Raw genomic sequence first — 15,973 nt, forward strand, 5'->3', positions numbered from 1 at the left:
ATTCACCGGAGTCATCCCCGGGAAAATCATGGGTTATAATAGATAAATTTGATGTATCCCAATGTGTGGAAATCACGCTAACTAACTTCTGAGATGGGGCAGTATTGCCCAGAACTTTAAATGCACTCACATTTAATGAAAAAGTATGTTGCAGCAATGAGTCTACTCGATTTGTAATGCTTCAAATTATATACTCTTGGTGCAGAGTAGGGACAGACCTGCTAGAGTATATGTACCCATGGCAGGGGAATAAGTAGTGGGAGAGGTCAATATACCCATGTATGATGCTTCAACAATGATACTCCAAACGATATAAAATCAGATGTAACATACAATCGTAAACCACATGCCAAACGAATAAGAACTGGGCTGTAAGAGAGGTCAATCTACATATATAAAGTACTATGAAATAGATCCGGGAATCAAATGTAGCAATGAAGGTTCAACTCCTCGTACATCCCATCTGGGGTTAGGGAACTGAGGCGGTCAATCCAGTAAGTTTCCTTTCGGTTTCGTTTCATGCTCATGTCCTAGAGTGGATTGAATCTGGTTACAATTTCAACTATCTGGAACCTTATCTGGGATAAGTTGTGTCTCCTTTCTTGCTAGTGTCTGGCCACTGCTGAGTTGAGGTTGGTCTTCCTGATGCAGGACCTGTGTTTGTTCCACCTGATCTTGGCAGGTCGTTTAGACTGGCCTATGTAGTAGAGCCTGCAAGGGCAGTTGATCAAATAAATTATGTTCTTACTCTCACAGGTAGTGTAACTCTTTAATTTGATCTTTTCACCAGTCAGAAAATGGTTAATGATGTTACCCGTAGTGACAAACCCACAATTAGAACAATGTAGACAGCGTAATGTTCCAGTGAGTCTTGTGATGGGCTCTTTGTTCAATGGTTTGGTGGACATCAATTCATCCCTCAGATTTCTACTTCGCTGGTAAGTAGTCATTCCCAGGGCAGTGCTGGCAAGTCACCTATTTTGGGGTTGGCTGTGCTGTGCATCACTAAAGGGGCTCAGACTTCACCAGCCGGGCAGGTGGGTAAGGAAAGGCACCTTACACCTTAAAGAATATAGAACATGCTACTAATCACAAGAAGTTCAGTCCTAAGTGCTCTCACCCATCACCTCTCATGCAGGCAGCTATCACCCTGGTTGCTGCATCCTTGCAATCCACAATCTAAGACATCCCCTTGTTAGCAGAGTAGCAAGCTCCATTTTGCTCTCCATTTCTAAGCCTCTCTGCTCTCACCAGCCTCTGAGAGGGTGTTGGATCCAAACCACCGGGTCACAAATCGACACCAATTCCTCACTCGTAATGGAGGGCTTCCGATCTGCAACTGATTTAATTGGGATCCACCAGGAGCAGGGCAAAAAACCATCTGCTCACTACACCATCTTGGCCATATCCCCTATGGATTAAACATTCAAATCAATCTAACAATATCAATGAAATTTGTTATGCACTAAAAATAAACTTGAAAATAAAATTCAATGAGGAGATGGAGGTTGTGTGGTCCTACCCAAGTCTATGTTTCTCTGATTATTGGTATTTTTGCATAGACTTTGTACCCAGGTTCTGCACTTACAAGGAAAACAATACTCCTCTCATGGTACTTTCACACCTGATGGCAAGAGAACAGAAATTAAGGAACTGTCACTGAGGCACACCAATGGGTCACTGCCCCAATCACAGCCCCAATTTGAAAACATTTACCAAAAGAAGCATAGCTGCACTTGGTGGTGAGGGACCTGTGAGTGCAGAACATGAAGCTCCTCCTCAGAGAGATCCCAAGCCCTGAACCTCAACCTGTCAATAGTCGGGCATGAATGTTCAGCGTTCAGGTACTGATGTGGAGCACTCTGTCGCAAGCTTGCGTTAGCAGATCCTCCCTCCAAAGAATCCTCCAAGCAGTGCAAAGCAGCTTTCTGGCATCATTCAGTAGTAGGTCTCCTGTGTGATGTCCAGAGCCATCAAGATCCTAGTTCTGATCTGCTTCAACTTCCTGAGTACCAAGGAATCAGCAGAAATGAAGGGAAAGCATAAACCAGGTCGAACACCAAGGGAATCACCAGTGCAATGCCAAAGGCGCCACGGGTAAGGTACTCTTTGAAGAAGACCTTGCATTTCTTGTTTGAGCTGGAGGCTAACAGGTTGATCTGGGGAACCCCTGATATGGAGATGATCCACTCGAGAATCCCCATTCAGCTTTCGCTCATGGAAGACTCCTCAGAGCCAACTCAGCATGTCCGCCTGAGTGTTCAAACTGTCATTAAGGTGCAATGCTATCACTGTAACAAAGTTCTAGATAAAATCAAAAGGAGCACAGCTTGAATGACCCTACTCCATCCATCTTGCTGATCTAGTGCAGATTGGTGGTGTTGTCTGTGAAGAACACAGTCAAAAATATGATTGATGGTAAAAGAAAGATTCCGCCAAACTGCTCAGAGTCACAGCAAATTGATGTGGAAGCGCTTCTCGTGGCCTTCCCACAGACTGCCCACTCAAAGATCTTGTAGATGAGTTCGCTAAGCCTCAAGGATGTGGCTGCCAAAGGATGTTGGTTGTGGATGCCCTTCAAATGAGCCGTTGGAGACAAGGGGTTCAGGGCATCCTCAAGGAACTGGGACCACTGGCTTCTCAGGGACCACTGTAGCGACCTCATCTACAGTCTTGCTTCCGGGACTATGAAGATACAGGCCACCATGAGCCCTAGCATTTTCTAGAACGTCAGCAGGGAATCTGTTCGGATGCAAAGGGGCTTCTAAGGTTTGGATGCTTGCTACTCTGTGGGAGGTAAAACTATGCCTCGCTCTTTATTCAGGCCCAAGAGAGTGAGAGAAGACTTTCTTAGGTTGATGGAGAACCAGAACACCACATCATCAAATTTGAATTATTGTGGCTATTTCCCATTTTAAAAAAATCACTAAAACTTATTGCATGACATGTCAAAACATGTACAGGCAAGATAACAAGTATCTATGTTTAAAGCAGCATGTATAAGAAAACTAACCAATAAAACTGTAACAAAATGATTCAACTAAATCAACAAATAAACAACATACATAATTCACCACAATGCATTTTGTAGTTTAGTGGGCATAGGAGCAACACATCCTCAATGGTTTTATTTGCATCCAGACAGTACCCCCTTTCAGTGAAATAGTTTTTTCACCAAGATGAGCAATAACCAGCAAGTGTGAGAATACATAAACTAAATTGGATATATAGCATTTTGGTTGAAAAGTTCTTAATTAAACTGAGGTATACTTTGAATCTGCTTAGGGGTTGGCAACAAGAGCTAATCTCTTCACTTGGAACCTCAACAATACATCATATCTCAACCAATCATGGTAGGCCTGTTTAATTTTCTCTACTTCAGTATTAAGATGGCTTTTGAGAATTAGCCCTTTGGACAGATTCTGAGAGGCCACCCTATTCTCGTTAACAGGGAATATCTAGCCTAACTATATCTGGGTAGTGTGACTGAACAGTAAGGCTTAGGCTTAGGAGGCACTGGGAGTGGTGAAGAGTTCAGTTAAGTACACACAGAAAACTCTTAAAATGGATTTCCAAAATTAACTCTGCGGGAGGATTTTGGAAGGGCACCTATTATGGTGAAAATAGAGAGACTGAGATTTTAGGCAAACCCAAACAAGGTAAAGCACCAGAGAGGCATGGGTTGGTCTCAGGACGGGTGTGAGTCGGCTGGGCTAAATTGAGTCTGCACAGCACAACACCAATCATTCCAGACAGATAAGTACAAAAATTCTATTATTTATTAGCCTTTAAATTACACACTAAACAAGTAAAACGCCTAGTCAAATATTGTCACACCAACCCTTATAAAACTGAATTTAGAATTAAATAGCAGATGGGACAGTGAGTAGAGCACTCGCTTTGACATCCGTGCAGAACCTGCTGACGCAGGTTCGAATCCCGGCAGGGACAAACTCAGGCCTTCATCCTTCTGAGGTTGATAAATGAGCACCACACACCGTGGGTAATAATAAGCAGCACTCAGATACCCGAGGGTTTGTAGCGTTATATAAATGCGAAATTATTATTATTTTTTACTTGCTCTCTCTTTCAGTTAGTAAGAGACTAAATACTTTAAAACTAGGTAACTTGCTTAGGGAAAACTTTCCATTTAGCAGCAGTTCCAAAATGACTACAAACAAGAGGTAAGAAAAGCAAGTGGAGCACTAATAAACGTGCACCCATTTCCAAAATTCAAAAGGAAAGGACAGTTACCTGCGACATTTTTCCTCCGCTCAGATGCCTTAGGGTTTGTAGCGCTATATAAGTGCAAATTATTATTATTATTATTATTATTATTAAAAAAGACACTTCAGGATAATCAAAGAACATCTTCCCTAGCTCTTATAACCCTAAGATGGTTTGGGGCCTTGTATATACTTCGCAGGTAGGTTTATGAAGAGATTGGCAATGCCAGTGGTTATGATTAAAAGAGTCAAACGGCTAGATAAAGTTCAGGTAAGAGGAGGGCTTCACTGGAACTTCACTGGAATTGGTGCTGGTCAGCTGCAGGGGTCTACCCTTCTTCGTGGAGGACTTTGCTCCAACGATGATCTGTCAAATGGCTTCAAGGAGGCCTCCTTTATCCAAAAATTAGAATGGGGGCTTGCCCAACCCCACCAATAGTAAGGATCTTCAACATTCAAACAGGCAGGGGCTATGCAATCAGGGATAGTCACTGGCCAGAACATCTGCCCAGCAACAGACATTCAGGTACCGAGATGTGTACTTGGAGCAGGCAGTCCCAGCACCCATATCCAGGCTCACATAGAAACGGTTGCTTTGGCCACAAAAGCAGCAACACCAGGAAAGGGCATTCCATATATGGAATTCCCTGACCTGAGAATGCAGGAAGAAGGCCGAAGAACATTATGGCGAAAGGACAAGCGAAAACCTCAAGGCACAGCCATCTTAAGGTGCTAGCCACTCTTAGTAGCCATTTGCGGAAAATGCTAAAGTAAAATGTTACCCAACCAGTATAATAATAACAGCTGCCACTAGCCACCAGCAGCATTATAAGACTAACCAAAAGCCATTACAGAAAACGTTATCAGGGTCATAATAATAATAACTAGTTTTTATATAGCGCTACAAACCCACAGGTATCTAAGCGCTGCAATAACTGTTGTTATTATCCCACACTGTGGTACACAATTTATAGACCTCGGAAGGATGAAAGGCTGAGTTGGCCCTGCCGGGTTTCGAACCTGCGTGAACAGGCTACACACGGATGTCAGAACAAGTGCTCAACTCGCTGTACTATCTGACGGGCTAGGGTACAAAGTATCCTAACCTGTACTGTTGTAACAATACAAGAAATTCAGAAAGAGAGACAGTCTCCCAGTGCTAATAGTCTTAGGTACCCCATAAGTATGAGCAAAAGTGCAAGGGCAATATCAGAAGGCTTTACTTACCTCCAAAAAGTCAGGTCAGGAGTCCAAAAAGAGCACAAAGAAAGGCTGTCCCACAGAAGCATTTGGGAGGAAAGCAGCAAAAAGAAAGTCTCTCCTAATGCTAGGACACACCAACTTCTGGATCACCACTCCGGCGATGGCGCCCGCAGGAGGTCTTCCAGGACATGATACAGTGGCGAACAGCGATGGCCACTTGAAGAAAATGGCAGAAGGCAACCCTAGTCATGAAAATCAAGAAACTGGTCCTGAAAGGCCTCTCTTTCTGGTGGAGAGCTGCAACTTGAGGGAAATGCTTCTTGTTCCACTCCGGGCAGTGTCCGTTGCAGCAAAGTATACCTGGATGATGTCTGGTTAGCCCACAGGATGGTTCTGAGACTGTTATGAACACATCCACTGACTGGACCTTTGAGCAAAGGGTGGTACTTGTAGATCCCACTGGTTCATGGGTCGGAGCACCGATGAAGGTCTTCAGGAGATTTCCAGAGAGACGGGGCTTAGCTGGGCAAGTGAAGAAATGGCTGCTGGCGATCTTCCATTGATAATGTGTGGCTAGTGTCCCTACTAATGGCTGAATACAATTTTCTCCTGACACGAAGTGGCAAAACTAAGGTTACAGTGGCTGGGTGATTTAGGGATTTGTTCTAGTGCAATGCAAGAGGAAGTGCTACATAACTCTCCACCACCCAAGAAACACCCCAGAAATGTATTGCTTTGTGGCTCTGAATAGTTGTGGGTTTCTCTGAGTGTATCCTCATGAAAGAGACAACCTGTGTACAACGGTATGCCCTCCCCCCCCTTGGTAGAATGACAATTAGTCAAAATGTTAGTAGTATTTTGTTCATTACTATGCAATGTACTTGTGATTTGATTTCTGAAAACTGAAAATCCTTTTTTACATTTTTTTTGTGTAGTACTGCACTCAATGGCACGGTAGATGTGTCTGTAATGTGTGCAGAAATCCTTTAAAAAAAGAGGGGGCCCTTGATTAAAATGAAGATGTGAAATGGGCTGCAGGGGGTTGTGGTTCCTTTCTTTTCACCTTGTGGACCGACTGTGGTTCGGGAGGTTGTCTGGTTGTACAACTAACACAGCAATCCGTTTCACTGTACTTGCCTCTGTTAGTGGTTCTGTTGTGTTTACAGCCAAGCACTGGTTTTGAGGAAAGGTTTAGCTCTTGATGGCAGGATTTGGATATCGGAGCTCATGCAGATGTTGGCTAAATCAAAACGATTGTACTCCATTGTGTAAGTGGGAACTATGCCAATGAGAGTGACAGAGATGGTTTCAGATACCACACCTATCTTGCAAGATGTCCACATTCAGAAAGCCTGTAAAACAGATCATCAGACTAGTACACCTACTGTAGACATATGTGTAACATTCACAGTTTCAATCCCCAGTGAACCAACGCAAGCAATTATCTTTCCAAGAATTCATATTTTGGTAATATTATGTTGGGTCCTAGTATCACCGTATATTTGCAACATGGTGATGCTTCAGTTACTTAGTACTAAACTAAACCCATGAATATGAAGCATTAGAAAAGTAAAATCTGCTTAAGGTAAAACAACATTTAAACTATTTAATGCTATAGTTTACCATTAACTATTGATAAAAATCATTTGAAAGTGTTTTAAAATTTGGTCACATAGACACATTGTAGAAAGTGCATTATATTGCACTGTGAATATCACTTCACTTAGTCTAATCGTTTACACACATACAGAACTATTCTAAACACATTATATAAATGTTTACTCTTCTACATCTATACAAATAGAAGGCAGATAAAAAAAAAGGTGGGTGTGCGATTGACCACAGTTAATCATAGTAACTGAAAACTGGTTCCATAATTTCAACCCGCATGTTTATTTCAATTGTGAGTTTATATTATAAAAATACCATTGATTTTTCCCCATGTTGGTTTATACCTCTGGCTTTTTTGACATCAGTTCTCCATGCGTGATATTAGCCGCCCCGATTTCATCCACCGTCTGTGGTCTTTCAGACAAGGCCTCAGTAGCACCGGTTAGAAATGCATCAATGTCATGGAGGTTAGCTTGGTACAAATAAAGAAAGGCAATTGCCACATTAACATCTTGGCACATAGGGAAAAACATTTTCCATTACATAGAAAATGATGCACACCATGGCAGCAAATTGAATGTGTCAATCAACAGTACTACCCCACAGTCTAAAATAAAATTGTACCACAACATCTTTTCAGGATGACTTTAGCGAAGATGCAGTTCACCAACCTACTACTTTATATTAGCACTAGTGCCCTACTTTATGTTAGCACTGGTGCCTTACTTATTCACCCCCACAAGTCCTATTCTAAATTACATACAGGTCAATGTTCCACACAAGGATAACCAAGTTGCCAAAACTACCTTTAAGCAAACTAATATCATGGTAACAGGATTTATGGTTAATACATTATCCAGATTCTTCACATTTCTTTTGAGGGAACCAATGAACTTGGTATACAGTTTATGCGTATCTAGTCACACAATATTGGTTTAAAGTGATTAATGATCAAAACAAAAAGGAAAGGAAAGCAAACTATGATATTGCTATTAAAACTGCAAAGAAATGCATGGCATATCTTCCTGTCCCAAAACCCTTGCACCAATGTTCTAGGTAGTGTCACGGCCAATGGATCAACAAACAACAGAAAACCAAGTTGTAGCCTGACTGCTTGTACAACAGAGGCGTAAGCTTTGAATGACGCAGCACTGGTGAGTGTGTACACAGTGGAAAAAGCAGTATGGTAGTTAAAAATGTTCACTTTCTTTAGGACTATGGTCCTCACTTCTACCCTACTCACTTCTTAGGTGAAGTCCACCATCTTGTGGTTCAAAGCAGTCACAGATAACAAGGGGGGTCATGGGAGACTCTCTGCCAGACATCAGTCCTGGTTACAAGAGCCTTACCCAGAGTCTTTAGCTAACTATCTTTCACAGACGAGAAATATCCCAAACATATCAGTCTTTGTCCTGCCCTGGGGCAGTCCAGCACCGAAATGCTAGGCAATTCTCCTCTGAACAAGAGTACCAACAGCAACCCCATACACGTGTTTCGGTCTGGTTGAACCTCATCAGTAGAGTGTAGCTGTGCCTCTCTAAGAATAGTGAGCAAGGGGTCCACGTCTGGATTCCCCTAGTAACTTAGGGTGAGACCCAAAGTTACTTGAAATATGTAGATAACTAGGGGGGTCCTGTAAGACTCTGCCAGACATCAGTCCTGGTTACAAGAGCCTTACCCAGATTCTAGACCCCTTTTGCAATGGCGCAGACGGGCTAAAAAACGGTGGTGTGGAAGGTTGCCCAGAGCAATGCCAGTGGTTCAGATTCATTCAGAACCTTCCACCATTCACTTTTGTGCTCAAAGCAGTCACAGTCTTGGGTTATTTAGTGCCCAACCAGTTCTTTCTTGTGTCTTTGTCTTCATTGGATGCTGTAGCAGTCATCCAGCTCTCTTATTGGGCATCATGGATGCTGCAGGAAGGTGGCCCCACCTAGTAGTTGGGGTGGTTTGACACAGGGTCAATCTTCATATTTAGACTCAATAAATGGACAGGGTACTCATCCTTTCCCTCAGGTTTAGGTTTAAGACATATATACAGAACCAATATTGTACAGGCGCACACCTGATTACACATACTAGTCAGCAGAGTCTTGTGGAGTTGTTGGAGAGAGAAGCTTGTGTGCCGCTTGTTCTGCGAAACGGAAAGTCTTTCATCAGTTTCATTTGAGGAGGTGCTTAAAGACCCTGACTCACCGCAAAGTGGTGCAGTGTCAGCAGAGTCTTTGGGAGGCTTTGCGGAAGATTTAACAACACGTCTATCCGCTTTCCAAATGTAGCAGTACTGGACGACGTGGACTTCCTTTTGTCATTCGCCATGCTCAACAGCATCAAAAGAACCAAGGTGACCATTTCTGATTGTACGCACGCTCGAAAGAACGTGAACGTGGACCCCCATTACTGCCAGATGGAGCGGTCTGCTCATATTCTATCTGCTAGCCTAATTGATCAAGGAGTAAGCACTATTGAGCGCCACTCTCTTTCAGCAGGGACTTCTTGGAGGTTACGAAGAGTTAAAGTGTGCGGAAACAAAAGTGATTTGGACCCCTTTTTACAAAACAGCAGACAATGCCAGTGAGAGATAATTTAAGGAGTGGCATATTGACTGATGATCTTAAGGCACCTGAATGGGAGGGCTCGTTTTTAGCCAAGCCCCAGTCCCTAGTAATCATGCTGGACTTGGAAATTCAGCAAAGCATTCCGGCTAGACAGGAAGCTCTTTTCTGTGCTCAGATACACCATATGGCAAATACACCAACGCCATGGGGTGGAGGGGACAATGGGGTAAGAATACTGGAGTCAACCCTAAAAGCTGGGAAAGATTTTACCTTGACAGCAACCAACATCAAGAAAACAATTAACCAATGCTTCCATAGGCGGAGGCACGGAAGTGGGCCTATGGGAGCAAATGGTATATCCAAGAAAAAGCCCAGTAAGAAACAACATAATGATTGGTGAAACCCCTGATTTTGATTTTACTCCGGGACTTAATCTCTCTCCCATTCCATCCAATAGTCGAGTGAACCTGCCGCTCACTCAATTTGATTGAAGACTCACGGAGGGAAGTAAATGCGCCAAGTCAAAATCCAAATGATGCTACATATCAAACCTCACTGCATAAATCTATCCAGGACTCAAGTCTGACAGAAACTACCTTGGTAGCCCTGAACTTTGTTTTGAACTCTTTGGTAAAGGTTTTTGAAACGTTGAAGGGAGTGGTGCAAACCCATTCAAGATTGCTATTGGAGATTTCAAAGGAAGTGAAACAATGTTCTACATGGTGGGATTAAGAACTGTGATCAATTCAACAATAGCACCATCATTAATAACCTTAACAGAGCGGATCAACAAACAAAACCTAGAAATCCTCCAGATTAAGGAAACCATGAGAAATTTGGTTTTAGGCAGAAAAGAAACCCAAACCCTGATATTCGATCTAACGTTGGGGGACAGCCAGAGAAGTGGAGGCCTCTTGGAAAGGAGTCCCCGCTAAATTATCAGGGGAGAATAAGGGCTAGAAGAAAGAAAAGAACATCGCCTCTGCAGTCCAGTCCTCAGTGGCACCACAGGAGAAGAAATTGAAGAATATGAAGGCCAAAAAGAATAAACAATTCAGGGGCAAACAGTTTTCTTAATGGACTGGGTGCTCCCACAAGAAAACACAAACCAGAGAAGGTGGTCTCCAGTCCGAACAGCCTCAAAGGTTTGAAGGTTAGTGTAATTAAATTAACAAAATACAAGAAGAGACCAAACAGTCAATGGAAAGGACAGAAAATCCCAAAATAAAAGTGGTAAAGACGACTCTCATGGGTCCAACTTGGGCACCCCAGACTCGGGAAAGTTGGTGGGCCGAGAGTCCAAAGAAGTACCAAATGGTACCAATGACTGTAATACCATGGGGAGACAAGTAAAACTGGCACAGACCTTCCTGCCAAGAACCAAACAGGCGACAAATACCAAATCAAAGTACAGGGAGAATTTAAAAATGGCTCTGATTTGTCTAATGAGGCATTTAAAGAGAAATCTCTACCCCTGGAGATTGTTGACAACGAGCGTACGCTTGTCCCACCTGAGAGCCGTCAATATGATGTTGATACAGTGGAGGAAAGCAGTTCAGAAACTAAGAAGGAAAGACATCAGAAAGAGGTTGCGATGGTATCCGAAGACTCAAAAAGTCTCCCAACCGTGGATGTTGAGAATCGAGGCAAGGTGGCTGGAGCCTCCCAGGAAGAAATCGCACCCTTTGCTGTACCGAGACTATGGTTCTCATGCCCTAAGCACAAACCTACCATGAAATTCTTGAATCGGGGGGTTGGGGTTTCGGGCTATCTTGTCCTTTTTCAAAAGGATACCAGAGCTGTATCTTTTTTTCAACAAAAGACATAGAATATGTAAGATTTCCTGGACTTAAATCAGTTAAGATGGTAGAAATGGGTTCACCTCTAAAGTCGGGGCTAAAGCCATTCTGGCAGCTGCTGGTCTTCTACAGCAACAGGGCCTGGTTGTCCACGAATCACAGCATCAGTTAGAAGAGTGGGGCGGTAGGGAAGACCCAGCTCGTGGCATGGGGTCGAATGAGACGACTACTTCTATCAAAGGTGTGCCAGGAAAGAAAAATTGTGCTATTTGTTCATACCTCAAATATTGTTTTTGCCCAGTATTTGTGAAATATCAACTCATGGGTTTGGACTGCACCAAATCCCAATTTAAACAAATATTCTGTACCAAAGTAAACCACCTCAACACAAATTGCAAAAATAGAAGATTATTATTTTTCTGCATCAAAACATCAGTGAACATACAATACGAGAACATAGAACAAAAAATCAAACATACAGAAAACAACCAAAAACTTTATCCATCTCAGTTTTTAAACAAAAATGATAAGAGGAAACAAAAAACCCTTTTATCATACTTTTAAGGTAAACAACTCTCTAGACAAAGTGGGAAGGCCCACACTCGAACAGAAGGGAGTGTAGATTGAAGAACAGACAAACACCCAGCGTGGAGATGGTGTGTGTGACCCTAGAGTGGTCACATAAAATTTAGAGAAGAGTGAAGGACAGATCGTATCAAACGTACTCTGTCTGATTTGCAGACGCCATCATGGCCCTACCTAATGGCAAGGCACCAGGCTCCGACAGCGTGTGTGCAGAATTCAACAAAGAATTTGCAGGGCTCCTTGTCCCCAAACTACAAGCTGTTTGGGCTGAAGCCCTAGAAAAAGGGGAACTACCGGATACCACCAGGGAGGCCATTATTACATTACTATTTAAGCCAGGGAAACCCCCGGAAAAATGCGGCTCATATAGACCGCTTTCATTGATAAACAGAGATGCGAAGATCTTTGCTAAGATCTTGGCTGCATGTCTAACATCACTAATGGGTTTCATACCAGGTAGGTCAACGGCAGCAAACATCCGGCGCTGTTATAACGTATTGGTGACGATTCCAAAAGAAACGCAAGGGGTAGCATTAGCTCTGGATATGCAGAAGGCGTTTGATACTGTTTACTGGCCATTTCTATTTAGAGTCCTGCACAACTATTGATTCGGAGACCACTTTATAAAATGTGTTAAGGTCTTATATACACGTCCCTATACGATAATAAGCATCAACAGCAACCTCACGGCAGTGCTGGACCTACTGGGGGGCACACACCAGGGCTGCCCGTTATCACCACTACTGTTTGCACTGGTGATCGAGCCTTTGGCGAACCTGCTGAGGTTCACGTACAGCAAACTTGGAATACAGTTAGCGGGAAGAGTGGAAATTATCACACTATACGCAGATGATATACTACTGTATCTAAACAATCCGGCCCGTAATCTGGGCACAGTTGTGGAAGCGTTTGGAGAATATTCTGGTCTTAAATGGAACTCGGCCAAGTCGGAAATATTCCCCCTCACTGACGCAACAGTCAGACCCCCAGAGCTTCATGGTCTACTCTGGAGCCTGATCCATATTAAATATCTATGGGTGTATGTAGCCAGAACGGCCCAACTGTCCCGTGCACTGAATTACGAGAGCCTGGCGGATGCTCTCTGTGTTAAGATGGAACGGTGGAGGTCCTTGCCAGTATCAGCAATGCGCTGGGCAGGCTAGCTCTAATCAAGATGATAATCCTCCCGAAACAATTCTACCTATTTACCACTGTCCCGGTATGGCCGGGAAGAGCCTTTTTCCAGAAAATAAAAAAGTGCAAGCACATCAATGGTGTGGAACGGACAATCCAGTTAGCTGGCGGGTACTCACCAATCAATATTCTCAGGGAGGCCTAGCGGCGCCAGACTTTGAAATGTATTACTTAGCAGCACAAGCACACTATGCGTCACAATGGGCCACTGCCTATCTCCACCCACAGAATCAATCAGGCAACACACAGTCCTTAGACCCGATTGATATCTTACATAAAGTGGCTGTAGTACGCTCCAAACACCATAACACCACTAACCCAACACAAGTGACATGCACGGCCTGGGCCAAGATCACAGAATTACAAGGGACAGGAACATTGTATAATCCTAATATGCCACTATGGGGGGCCCAGTACATTCTGCCCACGCTAGATTCAGAGATTGCTACACACTGGAGAGTCAAGGGCATTAATCAGTTTGGAGATCTTTTTCCTGACAAGAAATTCATAACATGGGAGGTAATTAGGAATATGGTGGGCTGCTCGCCGAGACAGAAAATGTATTACCTACGAATGAGATCAGCAATGGCAAAAATGTGGGATGCATTCCCAACAGAACCAGCAATACATCTGGGAATGGGCTACATGTTCACATCTGGGAATGGGCTACATGTTCACCGCTGGGACAACCAAAACATCCGCCTCCACACCGTATAAGCTTATTCTAGCCTCACGTACGCCGATAATCCACAAAGCCAAAGACAGATGGGAGTTAGAGTTAGGACAACAAATCACAGATAGGCAGTGGACACAGATTTGAGGGCTACCGAAACACCTGTCATGCAATGCATGCTACAAACTAATACACTACAAAATCATACATAGAATACATTACACTCCAGCCAAACTACAACGCATATATCCAACGACGGATGGCAAATGCCCTAGATGCAGTTGTGAAGAAGCAGACACTTTACACATGTTTTGGTCGTGCACACGCTTAACTGAATATTGGGGAGATGTATGTGATGTACTAGATGTAATGGCAGACCACCCTATTGAAAGGACCCCAGCTGTGTGTGTACTTGGGGAGATCGAGAAGATGAACCCTATGTGGCGTAAACTGCTAAATCTTAGCATACTGCTGGCAAAAAGGGTCATTCTCATGAGATGGAAAAGCAGTAATACCCCCACCAAATCTGATTGGGAAAGAGATATGCTATGGACAAATGATAAAGAGGAAATGTACATTGAACTAATGCATACAACCACATGCCGAAAAACATCTGGGGCAGGTACAAACAGTACTTAGCAGACAGTGTCGACGAAGATGGGTCAGCACCTGAGTAGTGTTGATGTACAAAGGACCTAGATTGTGCAATACTATTATGTATGATAGAGAATACTGTAATGATTATCAGTGTACCGTACCTGTGCAAATTAAAATAAAAGTTATTTAAAAAAATAACTGTCGGATAAATGGTTTTCAATACATTCAAAGCAAACCAATTAAACAATAATAGCCTCAAAATTATGCTATTAACATTTTTCATAAAGAAAAGGGGTTGCAATTATTCATGTTTAAATTAAAAAATTGAAAATGGGAATAAGAAACAGGTCAATGACCCTTACTTAAAAAAACAGCTTGCTTACAACTCAACCAAAGCAAAACAGTTAGACAATTGTTATTACAAAGCAATCCTGCTAACATTTTGTGTGGTTTGAACCAATTTTTCGGTCTACTTTTTTGGAGACAGACAACTCCTGTGTTTTCATTCGTAGAAACTGTCAATGTTAATACTGTTATAGAGGGGAAACCCCCATTGGGTCTGCCAATACTATCAAAGGGCCAAGGAATAAATGCCCGGGCGAAAAAGGTGAACCACAAAGAGTAGCGTGGGCCATGCTACCTGAGATAATAACCCAGGTCTTTCAAAGACATGGGGTCGGGCAGGATTCTCTTTAGTTGGGAAAAGTTGAGATTTGTGAGTTGGAACACGAGGGGTTCTAGTTCATTCAAAAATGTAACAATGAGGAAAGAAGTATTTGGTAATAACGACCTGGTCTTCTTCGAAGAAACTTGATTAGCGAAATGACGGGCCTCAACACACTTAAATTGTTGGCATTAACCATTTATTCATAAGATATATCGAAGTACAAAGACCCCCAACCAACAACATCAGCATCTGACACCAGCTGTGACTTGTGTAGTGCCTTCCACCATCTTGTAAACTGATTGGCTGCTGTTCCACCTTTGCAGCCAAACCGGTCACTGGCACTCACCAAAGGCTCATTGCTTTGCTGTGTTTTCTTTCCCTGCATCCTACAGAGCTTGAGGTGCCTCTTGTCTCTCTCCCTTCCACCTGCCTTCATGGAGCCCTGAACTGCCTAAGCAAATCAGAACATCCTGCACCAGGTAGGTGCTTTGCCAGTGAGCCTGCAAAACCTGGCAATTTAATGAAGCATTAAAAGAAAAAAAGAAAATAAATCGCCGAAAGTAGTTTTGCAGTGCAATTGCATTTTTTATTAGTGCAACAACACAGCGCTATTTTGCAGCGTGTTCCACTCTCCTGCTGCCTTTCTTTCATCGACATACAAATTGAAATTGTAATTTTCGACTGCTGATTCAAATATCTCCAACATGGCTGCAAGCTTCTTTGTGTCTGTGAGGCTGGGATTTCTGAATTGCCTTCCTCCATCGTGTAAACTGATTGGCTGCTGTTCCACCTTTATAGCCAATCAGGGCACCGGCAGGCTTTAGCCCGCTCCACCCAAGGCCCACTTCTAAGGCCCTGTC

General features: G+C 43.1%; 1 protein-coding gene across 3 annotated transcripts in view; it reads right to left on the bottom strand.

Annotated features, from left to right (window-relative positions):
- DYNC2H1 (dynein cytoplasmic 2 heavy chain 1) overlaps nucleotides 1–15,973 on the bottom strand; it is a 3,314,293-nt gene that overhangs the window by 2,486,035 nt on the left and 812,285 nt on the right. For all 3 annotated transcript variants that reach the window (XM_069639013.1, XM_069639012.1, XM_069639011.1), the window contains exon 20: nucleotides 7,385–7,512. In XM_069639013.1, the coding sequence (XP_069495114.1) occupies nucleotides 7,385–7,512 (128 nt within the window). The remainder of the gene's footprint in view (nucleotides 1–7,384; nucleotides 7,513–15,973) is intronic.

The sequence above is a fragment of the Ambystoma mexicanum genome, chromosome 7q, assembly GCF_040938575.1.
Source record: "Ambystoma mexicanum isolate Mex_15411 chromosome 7q, UKY_AmexF1_1, whole genome shotgun sequence".
In the NCBI taxonomy this organism is placed as follows: domain Eukaryota; kingdom Metazoa; phylum Chordata; class Amphibia; order Caudata; family Ambystomatidae; genus Ambystoma; species Ambystoma mexicanum.